The sequence below is a fragment of the Nothoprocta perdicaria genome, unplaced genomic scaffold (assembly GCF_003342845.1).
Source record: "Nothoprocta perdicaria isolate Ctin4 unplaced genomic scaffold, notPer1 scaffold_35, whole genome shotgun sequence".
Taxonomy (NCBI): domain Eukaryota; kingdom Metazoa; phylum Chordata; class Aves; order Tinamiformes; family Tinamidae; genus Nothoprocta; species Nothoprocta perdicaria.
The window spans coordinates 1,333,163-1,355,571 of NW_020455588.1; the positions used below are offsets into that span (position 1 = coordinate 1,333,163).

The 22,409-nt window shown below is 36.9% G+C and overlaps 1 protein-coding gene across 2 annotated transcripts in view; it reads left to right on the forward strand.

The window, feature by feature from the left end:
• The first annotated feature begins 90 nt into the window (after positions 1 to 90).
• The window catches only part of SLF1 (SMC5-SMC6 complex localization factor 1), a 31,152-nt gene continuing 8,833 nt past the window's right edge, over positions 91 to 22,409 (forward strand). Inside the window, exons 1-12 of one of the 2 annotated variants that reach the window (XM_026044104.1) lie at positions 91 to 100; positions 204 to 317; positions 458 to 533; positions 2,369 to 2,612; positions 4,738 to 4,894; positions 8,295 to 8,426; positions 9,695 to 9,748; positions 11,055 to 11,213; positions 11,784 to 11,950; positions 13,270 to 13,407; positions 14,062 to 14,227; positions 20,316 to 20,460. In XM_026044104.1, the coding sequence (XP_025899889.1) occupies positions 204 to 317; positions 458 to 533; positions 2,369 to 2,612; positions 4,738 to 4,894; positions 8,295 to 8,426; positions 9,695 to 9,748; positions 11,055 to 11,213; positions 11,784 to 11,950; positions 13,270 to 13,407; positions 14,062 to 14,227; positions 20,316 to 20,460 (1,552 nt within the window). In that variant the 5' untranslated portion in view covers positions 91 to 100. Of the gene's footprint in view, positions 101 to 203; positions 318 to 457; positions 534 to 2,368; positions 2,613 to 3,003; positions 3,910 to 4,737; positions 4,895 to 8,294; positions 8,427 to 9,694; positions 9,749 to 11,054; positions 11,214 to 11,783; positions 11,951 to 13,269; positions 13,408 to 14,061; positions 14,228 to 20,315; positions 20,461 to 22,409 lie in introns of those variants that run through there. The other variant, XM_026044105.1, reaches the window with a different exon arrangement.

Sequence of the window (22,409 nt, forward strand, 5' to 3'; positions counted from 1 at the left end):
CGCTGACAACGGCCCGGAAAGGCCGCGCCGACACATCCGGGGGCGGGCCGGGGAAGGCGGCGGCGGCGGCGGCGCGCGGGATCCCGCGGCCGAGGCCGGGGTGGGTGCGCGCGGGCTACGAGCGGGCGGGATCCCGATCCCGATCCCTCTCCTCCTCCTCCGTGCGCGTTGCGTGACTTTGTTTCCCTTTGCTCCCGCGGCAGATGGCGAGTGGCGGCGAGCAGCGGGTAATCCAGTTAACGGGGTTTAAGAAGGCCGAGAAGAGGGCCCTGCTGGAGGCGCTGCGCGGGCTGGACTGCGCCGTGCTCGACACCAAGGTAGCAGGGCCCGCGGGAGCGGAGCGGAGCGGAGCGGAGCGGGCTGTGCGGGGCCGCAGGCTGCGGCCCGGACAGGTTAGCGCGCCCGGGGCTGAAAGCGCGTCCTAAAGACGTGTCCTGCCTTCTGTTCCTTTTGGTAGAAATACCGGCACTGTACGCATCTGATAGCAAAGCAGCTTTGCAGGAGTGAGAAGTTTCTAGCGGCCTGTGCTGCAGGTGAGTAAGGGATGCGCTGTGAAATGCCATCGAATCCGGGCGTGAACATAGGCAAGGAGCCTTACGAGTCTTCCAGGTTCTGCTTATTTCATAATCAGGCTCTTTTACCATCATTTATTCTCCTCGCTCCACTAGCCTGGATTATTACCAAAGCGCTACATGCAAATTTAGATTTACTTTGTTTTTCTTTGTGTCTGTTACTCCTAAATAATGTTCATGTCATCTTCCTGTACCTGTTCGGAACTGGTTCCCAAACAGAAGGCATTGTTACTTATCACTTGCATCATAAAATCATATTACAAGTGATTTAAGTGCTTAGAATTTGTGCTTGCACTTGCATACCATAGTATTAGGCATTTTCAGTTAGAGCTACTAAAAGTTGGAGATATATGGATGACTCCTTGTGCCCGATTAACTGTCATCAGAAGATAAATAGCCCAAAAGTTTACAGGAGAAAACACATTTTAGATGTAAAATTTATAATATCGAGTTAGCATATTTTGGGAGATCTAAAATTCCTGGAGATGTTTTCTTTGAACTGAGTGGAAATGACATACATATTGTCAACTTGACAATGTAAAAGTATGCCATGTTTCAGTATCCTTAAATACTCCTCAATACCAGCTAGTACTAGGCAATTCTGGATTTTTTTTTATATAATTGCCCTTGATGGTGGAGAGAAAGTGTTCATTCCTAATGCCTTTTTTTCCCCAGTATAACAATTTGTCTTTAATCTCTGTTAGTACTCTCCAAAAGTGGAAATAAACGCTAATAAAAACAATGGCCTTCAGGGACTTCTTAGCTCACTTCCTTTTTGAGATGGAACTCTTGAAATTAAAGTGGTTTTGGCATAAGGGTTATAGGCAGCATGCCTTTTCCAGTCAGAAGTACCTATGCAAGATTATGTAGAAGTACCATCTGTGCTCCTCTTCTGAGACATTTTGCCAGTCAACCCTGCTGTTCCGTGAAACCAATTAGGTTTACACAATTCCAGTCAATTTCTCTTGCAGTATCCTCTGTAGGTAGAGTTTCAATACAGGAGCAGGGTACTAACCACAGCCCTTGACCTGAATCTGAAGGAAGAGAGAGACGGCGGGAAAAAGGGGAAGATCATTATAGAGAGTATCAAAAGCAGACGTGCAGAAGAAGAAAGAAGAGAGGCGGAGAAGGTGGAGCCAAGGGAGGAGAGAAAAGGATGTGAAAAGAAGAAAGGGGAAAGACGAAAGTCTAAAACCATAGCCTCCTAATACTTGCATTCGCTTCGCCAGCAATTCTAGTAGCATTAACTATATATAAAAGAAAGGAATTCATTCCTCCTTTTAATGGTATTTAATTTTTACTTCAGTTTACTAAAACTAAAGCCTTTGTAAAAAAAAAAATAAAGAAGTGATTTGACAGCATTATTGTATGTAATGTAAGTACGTCAAGTGTACCTCAGATCTGCTCTAGTACATTTGTAAGAGTGTCAAATGGTATTAAAAGTAAAGTGTTAAGCAAGATTCTATGCAAGTCACAAGAATAAGATCTGGGAAGCTGCAAATTTCCATTTGCAGGTTTTTGAGAAGACAGGCGAGTATTTAATCTGGAAAGGGTAAAAAGGTACTTCATCATTAAAAGAAAACAAGATGATCATTTTCAGTGGCATTGTGATTTCTGATTTTAAAATGTGAAAAGGAGACCTCTTGCAGTAGGAAGGAGTTTTTAAAATGATACTTACAATTCCAGCTTTTATTTGCACAAGAAAGGTTGAAGTTAATTTTATATTAGATCTTCAGTTGATTGCCATTTGTCTACACAAAAAATTGTCTGTGGCTGACAGTTCATTTGCTTTTTAGGAAAGTGGATACTAACTAAGGAGTACATAATTAATAGTGCTGAAAGTGGCAGATGGCTTGATGAAACAACGTACGAATGGGGATATAAAATTGAAAAAGACACCCATTATTCACCTCAAATGCAATCTGCACCTAAAAGATGGCGCGAAGAACTGACACACACTCGTGCTCCAGGGGCCTTCCACAGATGGAAAGTTGTCCTCCTTGTTAAGGAAGGTGATAAACGAAGGGATCCTATTAAAAGGTAGGAGAACACGTCTTAAAGCTGAAGTAATGAAAGAAAAAACACTTAATTGAAAAAGTTTTTGTTTTTCCTTCCCACTTAATTTGATCCATAACAACCTCAGGTCTTCAGCATATGATTTATTTTTGTTAATATACTTTCACATATTTTTATAATAGTTTCCCTATTAAATGCACACTGACTCCTTTAAATCTTTAAAACCATTGGTTTTTTTTTTTTTTTTTAGTTTGCTTTCAGTGTTTGCTAGTGTCAAATATATCACACATTGTCATTTACTTGCATCTTCAGTAAATTGCATACAGAGACTTTCTTCATGAGACAAGATACATATGCTCGTGCTCTTTATGAATATTCTTTTGTTTTGTTTACTTGTTACCTGTGAATGGTAGCCAGAAGAGGAATCGTTATTTTGCTTCAGTGGGTGATGTGAGCTACCCATGAACTTTGTCTTGCTAATCTGTTCCACTTTCTGACTAACTTGATCTTTCTGTGCCACATCTGTGCAGCAGCTCCCTAGTTCTGAAGCCCTAATTTGTACTGTGACAAATCTTTGTTTATGATGTAAATATAGCTAGTTCAGAAGGGAAAGGGCAAAAACATAAAGGAAAATCTGGGAAAAGGAAAACAACTGGAAATACAAGAATCTGGGGACTACATTTGTTTTTTCCATACTCCCTGCACATTGGATTCTCCGAGTTAAGTACGGTGTAGAATCACAAGCAATGTCTTGGGTAAAGTTTGCTCTGGAAACAGAGCTCTCCATTACAAGATGTTGTTGCTTATTACAGGAAAAGATATTATCCACTTCTGCTCAGCTGAAAACCCAGCGAGCTGGGAGCACTTCTCCTGTCTGGGTGTGTGCACATCTCTACTGGACATGAGAATCAAGGGGCACGGTGCAGATGCACAGGCAAACAGGAAAATACCTAGTTGATCTCAGTGTCAGAGCTGCAAGGTGCATCATACCTGCCTGCCGTGCATGAACACCGCTCTAATCTGCAGACGTTCTAAGTAGGCTATTAACCAAGGGGAGAAGTTTACTATGCAGAAAGATGCATTCATTCTGTTACACTTCTGAAAAAAAGAACATGTATTTGTTTCCAATGAAAACTGCTCCTGCAAATCCTTGTGATAACACCGTTGAAATGCTCAATTCTCTATTAACAGTAGAAGTAACCAATAGCAGGAACTACATCAGCGAGACACATGAACGGGGAGTTTTGAGGAAGGAATCTTTTTATTTTTTTTCCCACCCTCTGATGTGGGCATCCTTTTACTCAGGTAGAAACATTGACAGGTAGGTTTTCTTTTGTCTCCATTTTTTGCTCTATTTTTTTTCTTTGAACATCACTGGGCTTTTTCCCCTTCTTTTCTTTCCATGAATCCCTAGTTATTGGATGTTTAGGTGTGAGAGGCCAGCATACTTTTCCATTTGTGTGTCTGGATGAACATATATTCACCATTTCAGAGAGCCTCTTCACTGTCTTGTCTGTCGTAATTTCTCAGAAGTATGAAGCTTTGCAACAGTACCTCTCTGGAGATTTCCTCTCAGAAAACTCTTATGCATAATGTTGCCCCAAACATAAACAAATCTGTTTCCTGTGTATAACATTGGGTGGCAGCAAATGCTCTAAATGACTTCAAAATGAAGTTCAAAAGTGTATTTTTCATGTTTCCAATATGAAAATACCATGTTAAAACTAAGAAAAGCAGTGTTACTTTGGTAACTTTTGGTAAACCACTTGATTTGTGGCAAAGCTTCGATTAATTATCATCAGTAATCATCATTGTGGGGGACATAATGTAATAAATCATGGCTGTTGTCATCTAAGAATTTTATCTTTGGAAAAAAATGCTCAGTGAGAAGCTTTCTATCAGATATGTAGGAGGTGTTTTTAATTAATAGCATTAATTTGTGAAAAGACATGTCTTAAGTGTGTTCCTTCCTTTGCTCAAGGCTCTTAAATGCTCTTTTATCCTCTAAATGAAGGCTGTGTAGTGCCACACACCTAGAACCCTCATTCCCTTGCACTTGCTTTGCTTCTGGTTTGTGAACATTAATGTAGCTTTAAGCAATATTAATATAATGCAGTAAATACCTCTTTCCAAATGTATATTTATTTAGAGTTCTAGAAGCTGGGAAGGCAACCGTATGTTCATCTCAAAATGCAGGCAGAGATATTACTCATATATTCATCGATAATGAAAGTTTTTCTAAAGAAAAACATCTCTTCGAAGCTCAATATTACCCTGTGCAGTATCTAGGAGATTACCTTCTTGAGGTAAGTTAAAGAACATACATAAAATCAATTTTTCATGTCACCTTTCCTGATAAATATACAGCATTAATGGTTGAAAAGAATACAGTCTACCTGGGTGATTTGTTTAGTTGATTTAGTTAAAAATTAAAGTTTTCTAATAGAAGAAAATGTCTCTCCTAATGCAGCATTTTGGTTGAGACTAGTAGATATAACATCTTCCTCTTTGTACTCATCCTTGTTTTTCACAGCTGCATTCTTGCTTCCAAAACTGGTATAGAAGATGATATAAAAAAAAATTTAAATCTCTGTATTCCACTTCTGACTACAGAAGACTTCATAACTGTTGTGCAGTTGTCAGTGCTTTACTTGCACCTTTACAATTTGGGACATTGACTTCTGGTTGAAGAATCTGAATATTGATACAGTTCAGTAAGGACAACCTACCCATATTTTATGCTAACAAGTAAAGGAACCTCATTCCAGTCAACTCTAAAGATATCTCTATGGGAATGGGAATATACTTGTCATAAGATCTATCAGTTGTTCATAAACTTGTGCACCAAACCACCACTTTATGGACTGACTAGAAGCTTATGCGACAGACACAGGTTCCACTGAACTGTAAACCAGACAGCCTTTGTTTTTACCATAACATGTGTTGAATTTCCAACTCTTCCAATTGTTTTGTGAAAATCAAAAAAATGATTGTTATTCAAACCACAACTGTGATGCAGTGGAAGGTGTCTTTCCTTTGTGGCTACTAGGAGCTATAGCTGACCAAGCAGGAGAATCAGATGTACTATGCAGATTTAATGATAAGCTTCAGGGCATTTTGACCTGGCCATACTCAAAGGACTTGGGAGATCAGCTGCTACATAGAGAATGTTACTTGTGTGATCAAGCAGGAATTAAAGCCTGGGTTACTAGAAGTAACACAGCTTAAAATCCTTTGTATTTTCCAGATCCAGAATGCAGAGAAAATTTACCTCTGCATTTTGATGATCAGTAAAGCTGCTGCGAAAAGGTGAAAGAGGATATTGAAAGGTTTTAGCATTTACATCCTGAATAAATAATACATGTCAACATGAGATCTCAGCCTAGTACTTACTCTCTTAATGAAACTTCTTCATGGAAACTATTTCCTATATCACCTTTCAGCTAAGACAGACATCATATAATGCTCAATAGAGGAATGAGTATCAAGTATTTATGGCTACTTCACCTTTTTCTGATCTCCATGAGGATAAAGTGTTTCTAGTTTTGCACCCTGGCGTGATAACAGCATTCTGTCTTAACCTGCACATAAGCTTGCATAGATCTTTTCTTTTTAGACTTATTCCTAGACTTTACTAACTAGTTCACTTTAGAGGTCAGGAGAGCTTCAGCTTTCCATTCAGATGCATCTAAAGAATTCAGAAAACTGCCAAGAAGCTTGGTCTCTTACCAGGAGAAAAATAAAGCATAAGCAATCAAATCACAACATTTGTCTAAACATATTAGACTTTATCAACAGATAAACACATTATGAATACACTTACCTATCTTTCTCCAGGAAGTACTTGGCACATATTTCATCAGGACATAACTTAGAATGCTCCAACTTTGTAAATCTGTAGAGCTGCTACTGGACTGCTCCTTTTAGCAGAAATACATACCCTCCTCTCTTCAACATACATCCACACACAGCATCTCCTAAGGCTTTGTTTCCAAATCAGGTCTAGAATTGAGCAACACGGTGTTATTCATTATTTCAGTAGAGCTACTTTCATACTATTTTTTTTTTAATGAATACAGTGCTTCAAAATTGTTTTTCAATAACTGTTCATGTAATTTCAAAGTCTTAACTTCCTTAGTTAAAATACTTTGAGAGATTGTCATTAATGACCTTGATCTGTAAGATGTTAACACACATGCATGATTTTAGGGAGTTATTCTGAAATTTAACACAGACTTCAAATACTTTTCTGAGTACATGCTGGAATTTATAACATTTTGGCAAGATGGTACTGGTATCGTCTGTATTGTTTCAATGTCAGTATTTTTACAAGGATGTTGAAGTGCCACAAAAAGTAAAGACTACTTAATGCCTCAGAGTAGAACTTCTGTCCTACCTCAGTAGGAGTTTAGTCATCCTTGGCTCATCAAAAGCTAGTTAGAGCTCTTCTCAAATTACCTAAAGCATTTATTACATTTCTGTAATGTGCAACAAACATGTTATTTGTTTAAAAAGGTATCATTATCCATATGCCAAATACTTTTGTTTTGATTGCACACTTAAGGGAACATCTGAGTATAGAATGAAATATGTGCAGCTTTTGAAGCTTTCCACTGAAAGTCTTTTAAAGGTATAAAATGTTTGTGGCTTGCTTCTCAGTACACCACCACCGTGCTTAATTCCTACTCTTGTTCTCCATGTAGTACTTAGGTACCCCATTGGATTCAGATTCTTGAAGTAGAATGGCCAAGAGCCACCCCAAGCAAATTTATTCCACTGGGGTTGTAAAAAGTCCTTCCACACCTGCTCCAAAGAAAAAAATGGCCATCAGTACAGTGACGAAGAGGGATCTGTCAGCAATTTATACAATCCTACTGATGACATTTTCCACTTCATGAGGAGGCTATTTTTTATGTGTATTTATCTAAAACAGTGGTGATGCTTCATTCTTGATCTGTGTACGTATGAGGAAAAAAAATATGTTGGACATTACCAAAATGCATTGTTCTGATAACCTTAAATATTTTTAAACACCAATTGTAGTTACTTTTTAATACGAAAAATTACCTTCTGGCTTTGCTGAGAATCTTCTGTATGGAAGTGGGTCTGGTGCCACTCTGAATCACAGAGAAATACTTGCTCATTCCCTGTGCTGAAGAAAGAACCAGAAATGATAGGTGAATTTAGTGATTAAACTTGTAAGATTTAAATACTAGTCTTGTTCATTCTTATATACAACAACTGAAAGGATTTCATTGCCATGCCTTTTATGAAACGAGAGACTGGTCTTAGTTAACTTCATGAAAAACTGTATTTAAAAAAATCCTTAAACTTTCTTCTGATTGAAAATATGTGGCATTGGGTTTAGCTTTCTAAAGTCCAAAGAACATAGACATTATGGAAACTCAGCTTGCATTTCAGTCACAGAGATTGGGCCAGGCTTGGAGGCAATTAGAGAAATAAATATGGGGAAGCTCATACTGAGGATGCCCGTGCTATAACTACCTACAACATGAATGATTTGTTTCCACAGCTGTTTTTTCTGGCGTGTAATGTCGACTCTTGAAAAACACATAAGCATGCATGTGCACTCTGGAGTTTACAACAGGGCATATGTAAAGACTTGAGCACATAAAGCCATTTTTAGAGCATTAATTCTCTCTGCATTTTAATTAAAAAATAATGATTTTGTTTTGTTTTTTGTAGAAAGAAATACGAAATACGGAAGTTATCCAAATGAATCATTTTCCAGCTCTACAGGAGACTAAACAAATCATTCCTAACATGCAGCTTGCTGAAATGAAAAATGCTGTGATAAAACATATGTATTTTGCTCAGGTAGGTAACAATTAGTTACACTTTCTTAGCACAAAATATAAAATACATATGATTTATCTTTCCATATAGATGCTGGATTTTTTTTTTTTAATCGTAAAAATGCCTTCTAGCCTGCAGTGTTTAATAATACCCCGTTGGGATAGGCATGGGCATGACATGATGGACCACTTGAAATTTCATTGTGATATATGTAATAATTGCTAGTATTGTCCAATAAAATGTTATATCAGATTATAGTCTTTCAATGACATGTCTGTTATCTACCTGAATTGTACTAACAAGTTAAGCAAACCTACCATATCCTACAGCAAGCAAACTTTTTTGTTGATTTTTTAAAAATTATTATTACACATAAAAATAAAATGCAGTCTTTAATTTTAGCGTAGACACTATCTCTGATCATGGTAAACACAGTACATTAACAACAGAAAGCATTAGCTCCTATCTGCGAAGAGAACAATGAATTGCTTGGAGTCCTGCATGTTACCTCTGCGTGCTACACTGACTCCAAATGATACCTAAGTACTTTTGTAGGAGCTCACTTGAAGAGAAGAACATGGGATTTTGTAACTGCAAAATATATAGTATATTACACTCAGTATATAGTGCTTGAAAGCAAAATTGATGAGTTGAAGGCCCAAGCTGCTTAAATATGCACCCTCAAATACTCTGAGTTTTACCAGTAATATTTTATCAAAACCCTCCAAACCTTTAAAACATAAATGTATCCTTAACTTCTTATATATTGTTCAAACAAAAGGTGCAGCACTTAGCAGATTGTTTTTCCCTCAAACTATTATATGGATCTGAGCAGAAGGACATGAGCAGGAGAAACATAATCCTCAGGACAAACTCTGCTAAAAGACTCCTAAAGTAGTAATAACATTTTTTTGCATCTACTGCCATATTTTCAGGTCTTAGTCAGCTTTCAAGGTGCGTCCAAAATTTGTATTTTGTCACAGAAAAAATCGAAAGAATAAAAACACATTTATTTGAGAGGACAAAAACTAAAAAAATTGTTATTGTGCAACAACTGCTTAAACAAGAAGAAAAAAATAATAGGAAAAATAAGGAGGAGAAAGATTGCCTATATTATTTTCCTTTTAGGTCACTATTTCTCTATTTCATTGTTTTGTGATCTAAATATTAAAAAGGAAATTATAAATAGACTTATGCAGATTTATTTGCTTGAGTCATGCTTATAAATTAATATTTTTTAATTGTCTGTTGGTATGCCTTGTACAATTTGACTTTATCCTGTTTTACAGACTGTTAAATATAAGTCTACCCAAATAGGCCAGCTGAATGAATGCAATCCAAAGGTAAGGATTCTTGCAAAGAGAGCAAGTTGTGTGCAAGGAATTTTACCCCGAGGTTAGAAAAACACACCTTTACCGTGAAATTACTTATCAAATAAACATTAAAAATATTTAGATTATGCCCTCAAACTAGTAAAATTATTGAAGAGATAAATAGAACTTCATTGGAATATTGGGTGTATGTCAAGATTTGGTCTTTCTCACAGTGCTTTCAGTACTGTCCTGTTTATCTTGAAAAAACTTTTTAGTACTACTGCTTATCAGATCTTTACCTGGTACTGTTAGAAGAAACAAATACGGCCTGATATGACCTACAGCATCTGAAATTATTCAAGCACTGTATTTTTGCAGCAGCAATGAAGGAGAAACGTGTACTGCTTCTTGCAGTACTCATGCGTTTTTGCTAGCAGAGTCAAACTTTCAGCTGAGATTGTTTCAGAACAGAAAAAAACCAATACCTATTCTTACAAGCCTGAGCTTTAAATATCATCAGGCAGGCTAGAGAGTGCACTGAAGCAAGTATATTTTCCAGTCCTTTCTTGTGGTTGCTTTGATTTAGTTGAATTTTTCTAAAGTACTTAGTTCATTTCTCATTTTTCTTACTATTAAGCCAGTTAGTTGTATGGCCTAAATCAGTTATAGGTCAATACCAATTCTTTGTAAGGAAACCAAGTAGGCAAAGCTGAGATGGAGCTCATTCTCTGAGAGACTTTGATTCTCTGTAGGCTTCAGCCTACTGCAAAGTAGCTAGGTTTCAACCAGAAGTTACCAGGCACTATGCTGTGGTAGTGCTATGGTTGCAAGTGGCTTGCACCTCTTGGCTTCAGCTTGGTCCTGGACTGGAGGAGAGAGGTGAATAGCAATGTAGTTGAGAAGAACATCTTCAGCAGCCCCTCTTGCATATCAGTAATCTCCAGAAAGAAAGGCTTGGAAAGCTGAAAGTACAGATGGTGATAGGGAAATTGCAGGACTGCTCTAGCATTTCTTGAAAGCTGTTAGATTCTCATGGGTCCTCTGATAGCTTAAATGTTAAGTGAAATGTTTTGCTGTCATGAATGGCAGAGTAAGAGGGGAGCTCTGTGCCACTGAGAAGCTCTTTAGAGCTCTGAAATACACTGGGATCAGTACGTCCACTCTCTAGCATTAGCAGCTTCTCTGATATTCTGTATAGGAGCAAGAGTGCTAGGGAGATAAAGCAGTTATATGGTTTATAGATCTCTTACCAACATCTTATAAATTTCACAGTTTTTATTTGTATTGCGTTTTTATTAAACTGTGCTCTTGCTTACAAACATATTTCATTTTTTAGGTTAAAAACACTGACCTGTCTAGAGGTTCACTTTGTGTACTTGAAGGACTAGTAGAAGAGTATTTCTTTCCTGATGTAATCAGTGAACTTGCAGCTGGCCAGAAGTACTGTATACCACCTGTGCAGCTTCTTCATTCACTTCTAGAGCACGTGTTGTTGGTGAGATCTGCGGGCTTAACTGCTACAAATATTAAACCAGGAAATGCAAATGTTATAATCTTTGCTCTTATCAGTGTATTTACTGATTCTTTTCAAATGAAGTTTTAACCCTTAACTTCCTGTTCATCAATGTTTTAGCCTTAACGCAGCCAATTCTAAAGGGGAAAATAATATCCTTTCTATTACTTATAAGCCATAGGAATGTAGTGCTCTAAATATTATTAAACAGCCAGCCTGGAATTCTTTCTGCTGCTTGGAGAACAGCAAGTGGGTGAGACTCTTCTTTTTTTTAAGCTAGTAGGCCACCAATACTGCATTCAGTTCAAGGTTTGTTTTAAGCATTGATGCTGGAATACTACAGTAATGCAAGCTGCGTGTGTTTGTATTCCTTCTTATGGAAATTCTGAGTTTTGCTGCTTCTCGTTCTGCATTAAATTGCATGCTACTTAACTGATCACAATTAAATTTTGTCACTTAGGATTATGAGGAATGAAGAAAATGTGTAAATTCTTAGTGATCATGGATCGCTGGCTAATATGGAGCCAATATTATTTTCTCATTTTATTACAGGGAAACACTGATGCAATATTTTCTGCTAAACTTCTTCACATTTTGTACCTTGTTCTCCACCTTGATCCTCCTTGGAAGTCCCCTTCTGTCTTAAGGTATTATTTGGACCTTCTTCAGTGTCCTGTTTGTAAGAAAGGTACATGGTCCTTGGTAGAGATGCTTGTAAGGTAAGAACATTTAATGAGGATAAGTGCTATTTTATTTCAATTGGGGGGGTGGGGAGGATAGTTGGAAGTCTGTTGTATTTAAGTCACTTTTTCATCTATATAGCTTAACTGCACATGAAGGTCTAGTTGTGCAGTTGGTCTGGACCAATGGGTCCAGAATGGACTGGACCTTGCACTAGATGTTTCACTAGATGTTTCACTTTGGCACGCAGGTAGAGAAAAAATGCATTTGCTTCTTCTCTAGTCCTTCCTTGTATAATGTTTATTTTTGTTATGCTTTTCACAAATTAGAATAATTTATATACTAGTTAAAGAAAGGGCTCCACCTCTCTGTCTGTCTATATGTGTCTTTCTACAGTTGTGAAACTGCTTTTAATTTTATCTTGCCAAACATGAAGCTTCATGTTGTATTTTTATTTTAGTCATAAATTTACAGGCTTGTTCAGCAAGTCTTATTAAATTCTGTGCATCTACAAATATAACAGTCTGCCATACATAAATTGTTTGGGTTGCTTCTGCGTTCTTTACCTTGGGATTTTTTTTTTTTTTTTTGACTTCCTTGACTTCCTTGAACAGAAATTAATTCATATTACCTCACCTTACATGATATTTAAATACTTGGATATAACAGTGACTACAAATATATGATTGCAAAAATGCCCTTAGTCTTGAATCATTGCAATTGAACATTTAATCATTTTGATTAGGAACATGTCACAAGCCACTTGAATGAGAAATAATTTATCATATATATTAAGCTCTTAATAGAACTTCCTAGCAGAATATGAATACCCTGCAATTGTGTACTTGCTCTTTTTTTTTTGTATGTGTTCCTTCCAAGAATCAAAATTCCATTCAAAAATATATTCTGCGCTTCAAAGTCATCTGCATCATGTTAGACAGTCATTTGATTTGATCGAAACCTGTATCTTGTTAAGCATTAGCTGTGTGAACTGCTGTTTAAAGGAGTTACAACATAGTTTATAGTACTAGAGTACCTTGTAATGACAGGATTTTTACAAGGTACTGTTAAATTCAGAAATTATGATAGTAACTCATGTAAAGAAAATAATTAAGTTCACACTATTATCAAAATATGTCCCCATACCCAAAAGCCCCCATTTCAAACACATTATTATTTTTCCCTTAAAATTTGACTTTAAAACTATGAACTTGTCTTTAAAATGATGAATCTTGTTGTGGAGCAAGATATTTACTTGTCCAAATTGACAAAAAGTAGAAACTACCCTTCTTTTCTGGTAAATCAGAATATTATTTCAATCATAGAAATGGATTTTTTGTGTGTGTTTATTTTTCAGGTCCTGCCTTTATTGTAAAACCATTTGTCATGCTGTCTCAGGTTCAGAAAAAGCAGATAACCAGAGGATAGTTCACAAAACATTATTGAAGTTTTTCTTGGATTTAGTAAAAGCTGAAGTAGAGTTTCTGACAGTAAGGTGGGTTTTATAGGATAATTCTTTCTTATTACTTTCCACAATTTCACATGCACTTCTGTATCTGCAGCAGGTTGTATCCCTATTTTAGTACCTCCCTATGGTTCTCACAAACATGTATTTGCTTAGAAATTCCTTCTGGATTTCTTTATTCTCAGCTTGCTAACTCCAATTTGTATTTTTTTTCCTAATTATCTTTTAAGGTCTCTAGCTTTTCATAACTGACTATTTGATTATAATACAAGCTTCAGTATACATTTATTTTTTCTCATAATGTTGCATTTTTGACTTCAGAATGATTCAGTTTTCATTTTAGACAAGGGGGAGTTTGAACCTACAGATATTTTTAAAAAAATCAATTAAACGTTATTTTTTACTAGGGAGATAATTATCTTTAGTTTATGAAGTACAAAAAAAATCTTGTTTTTGCTCTGCCTCTATTTTATATAATGTTAGCACAATATTAGAATTCCTGCAGTTCGACTGTAATAGTCATCATTATTGCACTTATTATTCATCAGAAATTGTGTCTGATCTTTCTCTACTTAAAATTGCCAAACCTTTGTGTGTTTTGACAGAAGACAAGGTTCCTGTCTAGTAACTATCGTAATCAAAGTGGCACGAAGATTCAGGCTTTTTCACTCTCCTATTTTACAGTTTGTTTGAAGGGGCCAATTCACAGCATCAGCAAGTCATGCCACAGACAGTTCTTCTGAAGACCTTTTGGCTGGGAAGCGAAACCTCGGTGCTTTTTACCAAACACATAAATATTTTAGCAGATTGGGTCGTACTTTCCCATAAAGAAATGAATAGAACAAATGATGTGAGTATGAATTTTAGGCTATAAAATAATGAAGACCAACATATTTTTTAAAAGGCCTTCCTTTGTTCGTTTCTTTGTGAGGTATTACATGCAAGTACTGCAGCTGCTTGTTATAGCTGCCTTTTGTTGTGAAGCATGCTGGGTTTTGCTCCACTAAAGGAAATGAATTGATCCATAAGATTCTCATATTGATCTGCAGAGAAGAAACGAACTGGAGTCACGAGTAGCTTGGTGGCTACATTCAGATGTTCACATGCCCTTACCAGCAGGTGTTACTGTAGTCATTAGGGACACAAGTTTAACACATCGTGTCGAACAATAAGGTGTAACAGATGATTATCTTGTTTTACAATGACTGTATTCAGGAAATGTGGGAAAGAGAAAGCTAACAAAACAAATTTTGTTGTTCTCTACAGCCATGCGTAATTTTATTTTAGCAATTGCCCCAGTTTTCTTCCCAAGTCTTTTAGCTTCGCTTGTTATCTTCCCTAGATCTTTTCATAAAAATGGAATTGGAGGCAACTTAATTGCTGTTCTGTGACCTGCTGACCAGCAGGACATTGACCTGAAAGATACCCAGTGTCCTCTATACCACCTCTTTCTTTTCAGAAACTAGAGGCCTTCTAAAACATCTTTGACTTCTAGATTCTCACATAAATCACAAACTTACTGCTGTTTCTCCTTTCTCTTTCAAATTATTGTGAAAGCACAGAATAAATAGGTACCTCATTCACTTTTTCAATACAGCAGCAGAACAACAATAGAAAATCAAGTATTCCTGAGAAAAAAGCACTTTGGGTATAATGCTAGTTCTTCATTATGTTAAGAAAGCAGAAAGATTAAACATAATGGCAGCTTCGCTCATTTTACCTAGCCAGACCTCCTACCTTTTTTGAGGGATATCAAAGGAAGCCATACTGAAACAGTGCTGCCTTTTATCCTTGGTCAAGATATTTAAAAAGTACCTAAAATTAGGCTTCTAAACCCATATTTATATTTAAACAACCTACCTTTTCCGAGATACTGAGCACCAAGCAGGTTTATATTCAGCTGATTTCCATGGCCATTCATCTTCTTTGGAAAATGAGGCTGCTTTCATGGGTTTCCTGGTATTGAGTCTGCAGTTTAAATTTGGGCACCATTTAATTTTTCCTATCATGCCTTCTTTTGACAAGTTCCAGCACTGTCGACCATACTCATTTCACGTACTGTTCTTGACATAAGCAGAATAATATGAAAAATAAACTTTAAGAAAAAGTAAAACACAGCATAAAATATGCAGAAACGTACCTCACCTTTAGAGTTTTTATATATACAAATAAATATATACATGTCCATGTTTATGCATATATATAAAAAAATGGTCCCTTCAGCAGAAACCCTAGATTCCTTTGGTTTTTCTGGTTTCTGCTTATGTGCTATAATGTATAATATCCTCACAGGTATGACTTCTGGCCTTAAAATGGAGCTGATAAGGTCTGTTATTTTGTACAGTCTTTCTTGCAACGTTCTTCTTTAGCTTCATATTTATACAGTACAATTTTTGGCAAAAGTAAACTCCAAAATGAAACACACACCATATTTTTGCCAAAACTTGCCACTCTTCCTTTCTGCACTCTTAATTTTGATATACTAAAAGTTGAAATACTGATTTCCCTTCAGTGCATATTGAGACACACAGTTTAACATTCCTTGGCATAACTGAGGTCCTTAAAAAGCCACAGGATTAGATCCTGCCCAGCCACGTAGACAGAATTTTTTAAAAAATATTTTGGAGATACCTAAGTAAAAGCAGAGTATTTCTATGCCATTAAGTGTGGCAAAATGGATGCAAAATTTTCCTTCCTTTCTTCAATTCAAGTTTATGATGAATTGTTACCAGCTTGGCTGTTTAAAAGCTGTTTGCTTACGAAGCAGAACATTGCCAATATGCACATACTGCCTCTCAGAAGGTGATTTAAAGGAGCTACTCGGCCATTGCCACTGTCTATACAGGGACGGAAATAAAGCAGCTGGTAGTAGCAGTGTGTAAGGAGATGTCCAAGTCTCCCAGCTTACAGAAGCTTAACGTGTGGGAGACCACAAATACCTTAAATGATCTGTGAATAAAAATTGAAAAATAATTCCTTGAAATGCTTTTTCAGGCATATCTAACACATTCTCCTCTAAGTGATAAAAGCGAGCAATTTTTATTTTAGCTACTTAGAATCAGATGTTTTCTCCTTTTCTATGAATAAAATAACATAGAAATGTAAAAGACAGCAAGACAGAAACAGTTGTATTGTCCTAACTTAGAAGCTCCATGGTGAAATGGTGAACTAGGTTAATTAGTTTTGCTGGCTTAAATGTTTGTTTTCAGATCTATAATAACCTGTATCAAAAAAAAAAATAAAAAATAAAGAATGAAGAAACATAAGGAAATAGTTACATATCTGGGTGCATTTGCTTTCTTGTGCTATACAGGGTTTACTGTATTTTGAAAGCACCAAAATAAAACTAGTGACAGGAAATTGGAAGCCCTCAGTCATCACGGTGTTGATCTGATGGGACAACTTAGTGTGATAATATTGATACACTAGCCTTGTAGTTAAAAGTGTACTGCCAAAGGACCTGGTAGCTTTTCCATCACTTGAACTCTTTCAATCAATTTCAAATATAATTCTAAAATAAATGGTATAGCTCCAAAGTAAAGAATAGATTTGATACGAAACGCCTCATCAAGGTTCCTTGAATGAAAGCTCTTTAGATGCTTTAGTTTAGATGCACAAAGGAACAAAGAGGTTTTTTGATTTGTAATTGTTTGTGTAGCATTCACTTACTAAATGGCTTTTCACATGATACTACATCCCCACATAGCCAATAGCAGGAGTAATTTTAATCCCAATAATACGGTTCGATGTTTGATATTTAATGATGCTCATGATGTAACTAGAGCAGCCTTACACAGCATTAGGAAGGGGAGAGAAAGGGCTTCATTGCATGTTTTATTTCAATCTTTTTTGCAAGGATGCTATGTGGCACTTGAGGAGTACAACATTGTCCCAAAAATATTGCTTATACCACGTGCAAAAGGAAAAAAAAAGACAAAAGGTGTGCCCTGTAATTCAAACCCAGAAAGTTAAAATGAACTTTCCTGCAAGTTAAATGCTTTCTTTTGAGACCTTTCATGTGCAGTAAAACAAACTGTGAAACTCCTATCACCGGAGCACTGTGCTTGAGAAAAGAGCCCCTGTACTGAAAGGGCCCTGTAGGAGCTGGGCAGGCTGAGCTGGCAGGCGGCAGCTGCCCAGCCCTCGCACGGCAGCACAGCCCACGGGCACTGCTCATGCCGGGGCGCCTTCCCGGGACAGCGCTTCCCTTCTCCACAAAAAGGAGGAGGAAGAGATTTTGAAAAAAAAGAAAAAAGTGGTAAATTAGATTCCAGTTATTTTGTTATGATTGAGTAGTGTTCGAAAGAATAATTATGCATTAAAAAAATCATGCAGAAAGTACTGCATTTTATAGTAATGCAGTGTTTTTTAGTTTTAAAAATACATTATGGGGAGGATGAGTAGGAGAATTGAATGGTTTCTTAATGTAGCTGCAAGAATCATGTTGAACTTTGCTGTCTTATAAAGAAACAATATTTTAAAACTCTATTAGCTCTGTACCACATTTAGGTAAAGATTAGTTATAGTAGTAGACCTAAGGGACAAAATCAGTAGTTTCTGAATATTCTCAATTTTAGTTGATTGAAGTAGCATGTATCAGTGACTAATAGTCTGACAACTTATCTAAATAACAGTGTAAATAAAAACCTCTCTCTCTTTTTAAATAGATTTCTACTTAATCTGAAATTGCATGTGCTAATAAAGCCACTCATGTCATTTATATGAGTAATTTATTATTTCATATCTGGGAATAAAAGTATTGTTTTTATGTGTGTACAAAAAATAAACTAGCTCTTGTAATTTTTTTTATTACTGATTGACATTCACAGATTACTTAGCCTTTTAAGACTTTATTTTTAAAATCTAACAAGTGACTTTTTTTTTCACTTGTTGATATTTTTCATTTTCTTTTGGTCTGTAGTTAAAAGTACTAATTAAATTTTAAAAGAAAATACAGCTGTAAACTGGAAAGCAGTAGAGTTGAAAAAACAGAAGAGTTTTCTTTTTAAAGTTTTAACCTCTTCATTTGAACAGCAGGAGCTATTTCTGTGCATAGTGTTGTTTAGTGAGACATGGTAGCAATTCCCATGCTCAGTGGAAGAGACTTCATTATATTCCATTCCTATGTTTCTATTATTTTGTGTTTGAAAAAATAAATACGGTAATATTTTTAAGATAGATAACACTTTCCATAAATTAGAGCAGTTTCCCCGGTGAGTAACACTGAGTCATTTATTCCAGGATATTAAGGAGAAGCTCTTGTTGATACTGCTGTTGTTTAAGCCTAATGTCAACCAACCGAGCCTATGCCAGTTGGCATTATCTGGGCTCTCCTTGTCAGTGCATAGAGAGACTCAGCTCAGACGTAGTTGCAGCTTGGGCATCAGCCAGATCTGGTCTGCAGCTCTACTGCTGACTTGGAGGAACATCATTCATGTATTAGCAGTAGCTACTTCAATCTAATGCCTCAAGGTCAGGGTTTTTCTTTTTCTCCCCTTCCTTGTATCTGATGTCATAGATCAAATAAGACAATCTGGTGCTTGAAAACCAAGAAAGAAAAGTTTTAACAGGTGGGCTCCACATCTGTATCTACCTCAGAACATCTATATATGTGACTGCGAGTATATATATTTGACTGGAAATCTCTGTTAAAATTCTCATTTGCTGCATTTGTATGAATTGCTTACTTCTGAAAGGATCTTAAACATCATCTAGGCTATCCTGTTCACAGCCATTCCTAACAGATGTCTATCCAGCCAGTTCCTAAACCCCCTCAGTGATGGAGGTTCCAGAGCCTGTCTGGGAAAGCTCTCGGCAGTGCCCTTATTCCTTTCCCTTTGAATGACCAGAAAGTCCATAGCTGCTGTTAAGTATACGGACACTGTTTATGCAGGCTTTCCCCAAATGGTTTTGGAGGCTTTCTCTAATAAATCTCAACTTGTGCCATGGCCTCTGTTGCTCTTATATATGTCTATTTGATTTATTAATGAAACTCAAACTAGTTCAGTCACTGGTGCTTCTCCGTTCCTGGGGGAATCCTATTAAACTACTTTAAACTGATCTTTGAACATATTTTGGTCTCAAAGGAATATAAGAAAAATAATTCATTGTGGTATTACAGCACAACAAAAGACAGAACAGTTCTGTTTCTTAAGTAATACTTTTCAACTTGAGATTTTAAAGAAAGTACTTACTCCCATGTTTGTCTCTTGTCCAAAATTTTCCATTGTCCAATATGCCCGGGCATACATTGTCTTCTACAGGAACACGTGAAGCAGGATTTAGCAGGACGTTCTAGTAGAACGTGAGGGGATGGTTTTTGGAGCTGCATTCTGCATATAGCCACGGTGCATACACATATTGCCCCAGGTTATTCTTCTTTCACAGTTACATAAACACACCGTGACTTTACTACATGGTCAGGGGAGTAACTTGCTTCAGAGTCATTGCATAGAGTATTTCAACGTGGGTCACTGAAGTGGTGCGTGGAGAGAGCCGACTTATCTTTGAAATGACTATCCCCCAGCGCAAGCAGTGGGGCTCTACCCAGGCTCCGTTAAGTGAATTACTCGTGCAGGTGAACGAATGTTGTGTGTCTGCTATCTCACTGTGCTTGCTGGATAGCCTGTTAGAGAGCTGTGTATTGGCCTGTTAGCGCCTTAAGAAAATTTAAGTGTGTGTGTTTCCAGATAATTTGTATTTCTGCAGTGCCAAATCTTGGTGGTTGTGGCATCAATGGCATATGAATTTTACTGATCAGGATGCAACAGTTAGCTCTTGAGCGGGAAAACAAACAAACAAACAAACAAAGCCAATGAAGAAATGATTTGGCAATTGATGGGACTTTGTAGATATTCCTTAATATTATTGCTAAGATACCATCAATGTGAATTTGTTACGTAATACCAGTCTATAAATGCTCTTTTTCTTCCTTTTAGGCTTTGAGATGTGAAATAGCTAATCTGTTAAGTGCAATTCTTGGAACTGTGGTGGAATACTGGATCCTCTCAGGTTTCCTTATGGACAGAAATGTCTTTTTTCAAGTAGCTGATTTGGCGCATTACATTGACATTTCATGTGATGGTGAGTGTTCAAAAGGTTTTGAGATGCTTTTTAATCAGATTCACTAAAGTCCTAACTAAAATCCTTTACTTACAGTCAAGTCATATCTTACCTTCTGTTGTAGCTGTGGAGTCTCATAGAGTGATGTGCATTCATCTAAGGAACCGTGTCTTATCTTCTGTGTGTCTGTGCCTCTGTCTCAAGCAAATTCCAAGCAGAACAAGCCTTCCTTTTAACGTTCAGCTAAACAAATCTTAACAGGTTTTAACATGAAATCAAGATGACACAGTGTGAAAAAAGAAAATAGAGGTACTGTGGAGCTTCACATGCAGTTTAGGAAGACACTTAGTCATATCCTAACAGGCCATAACTCCAGAGACACATCTGGAGACACCTGGAATACCTGTTCTCAGATGAGATTCTAGCTTTTCACTCAAACTCAATCATGTTTGTTAAGGTCACTTCAGCACTAAGTCCAAAAGATAACCTCAACTCTTTAACACACACAGCCTTTAAATGGAAACACATCAGGATCTCATTCCAAATCCTTAAATTGCTAGCCAGAGAATATGAGGAGAGGGCATGGAGAGGGGAGAGTGAAACAAATGTCGCATCACTCCCTCCTGCTCATTATATAAGCTAGGTAAAGAGGAGGGCCAGGAGGGCTTCAATCCACCATGGAGCATTTGTTGGGATATCTGTTCTTACAGCAACTAGGAGAAGAGAAAACTAAAAAGACCCCCAACAATGCCTCAAGAAAACTATTAAATGGCTTTTATTTTGTTTTCAAACTTCATTTCCACCAAAGCTGCTTTTTTTTTTTTTTGTAAATATATCTATATACATATATATTGCAAAGTATGGGGAAGACTGTGATTCAGTTATTACACCTCTATGGGTATCTTGGTTTCAGTCGTCATTTTCCCAAGAGACAGGTGCAGGCTTCATGTAAAGAGATGGTAGCTTCACTTACCTGGAAATTTGACAAGAACTGTCCTTAAAACACAAAACTAAGATCTTAGTCTCTAGACAAATACTTGTACTCCAGTCTCACAAAAAGAAAATCATCTGAAACCTTGTCTTCTGCCTTAGATCTTAAAAGGCTTGGAACTGAATATAGCTGAATTATAGCTGAATAGAACCTTTAGTATCTGTAACTATTGCAACCTCTCCAAAGGATTTTCTGGCTTTAAAAGAGTAGGGAAAATCTTGTGTATATTATATATATACGTAGTAAGACTTTCTTACCTGCCTGTTCATGGATGGCAAATGATACTCTTTATGCCATCCTTGAGCCATTCAGAGCATTCACAAGAATAACGATCACAGTCTGGTTATAAAGAATAAAGACTCTTGGACTTGCTGATGATCACTGCCCCTTAGCTCAGTGCACAGCACTCAGAGCCCCCCAGACTATCGCAGAATTATTCTCCTAAGATTCTGCTCAGCTTACAGGGGAAAATCTCTGTACTTTTAAATCTTGTGCTTCTCTTTGAATGGAGGCTATAGAGCAGTTACAGAGGGAGCATTTCTCAGCAGAACAAAATACTCCCTCAGTATAGCAAAGACTTTCCTCATCTTGGCAGACCTTGCTTTCCACCTGTTTCAGTGACTATTTTGACAAAATTCTTTTGCTAAAATCAAAATACAAAGCTCAGCCTAAGAAAAAACAGCCATTCTGTCTCCTTTAAAAAAAAAAAAAAAAAAGCCAGACATTAACCTGACATAGGCCCACTATTTTCTGCAAGCAATAGTCTGTCATATGTATGTATGTGTGTGTGTGTGTGTGTGTGTGTGTGTGTGTGTGTATTTTTTTCTTTTTTCTTTTTTCTTTTTTTTTTTAACAGTATGAAGTAATTCAAAATTCAGAAAGGTGTTGTAATCTGCTTAAGACCCCGTTACAGGTAGAATTATAGATTACCCTGCATTATACCAGTTTCTTTGTTCACATTACTTAAGTTTTATCTGAA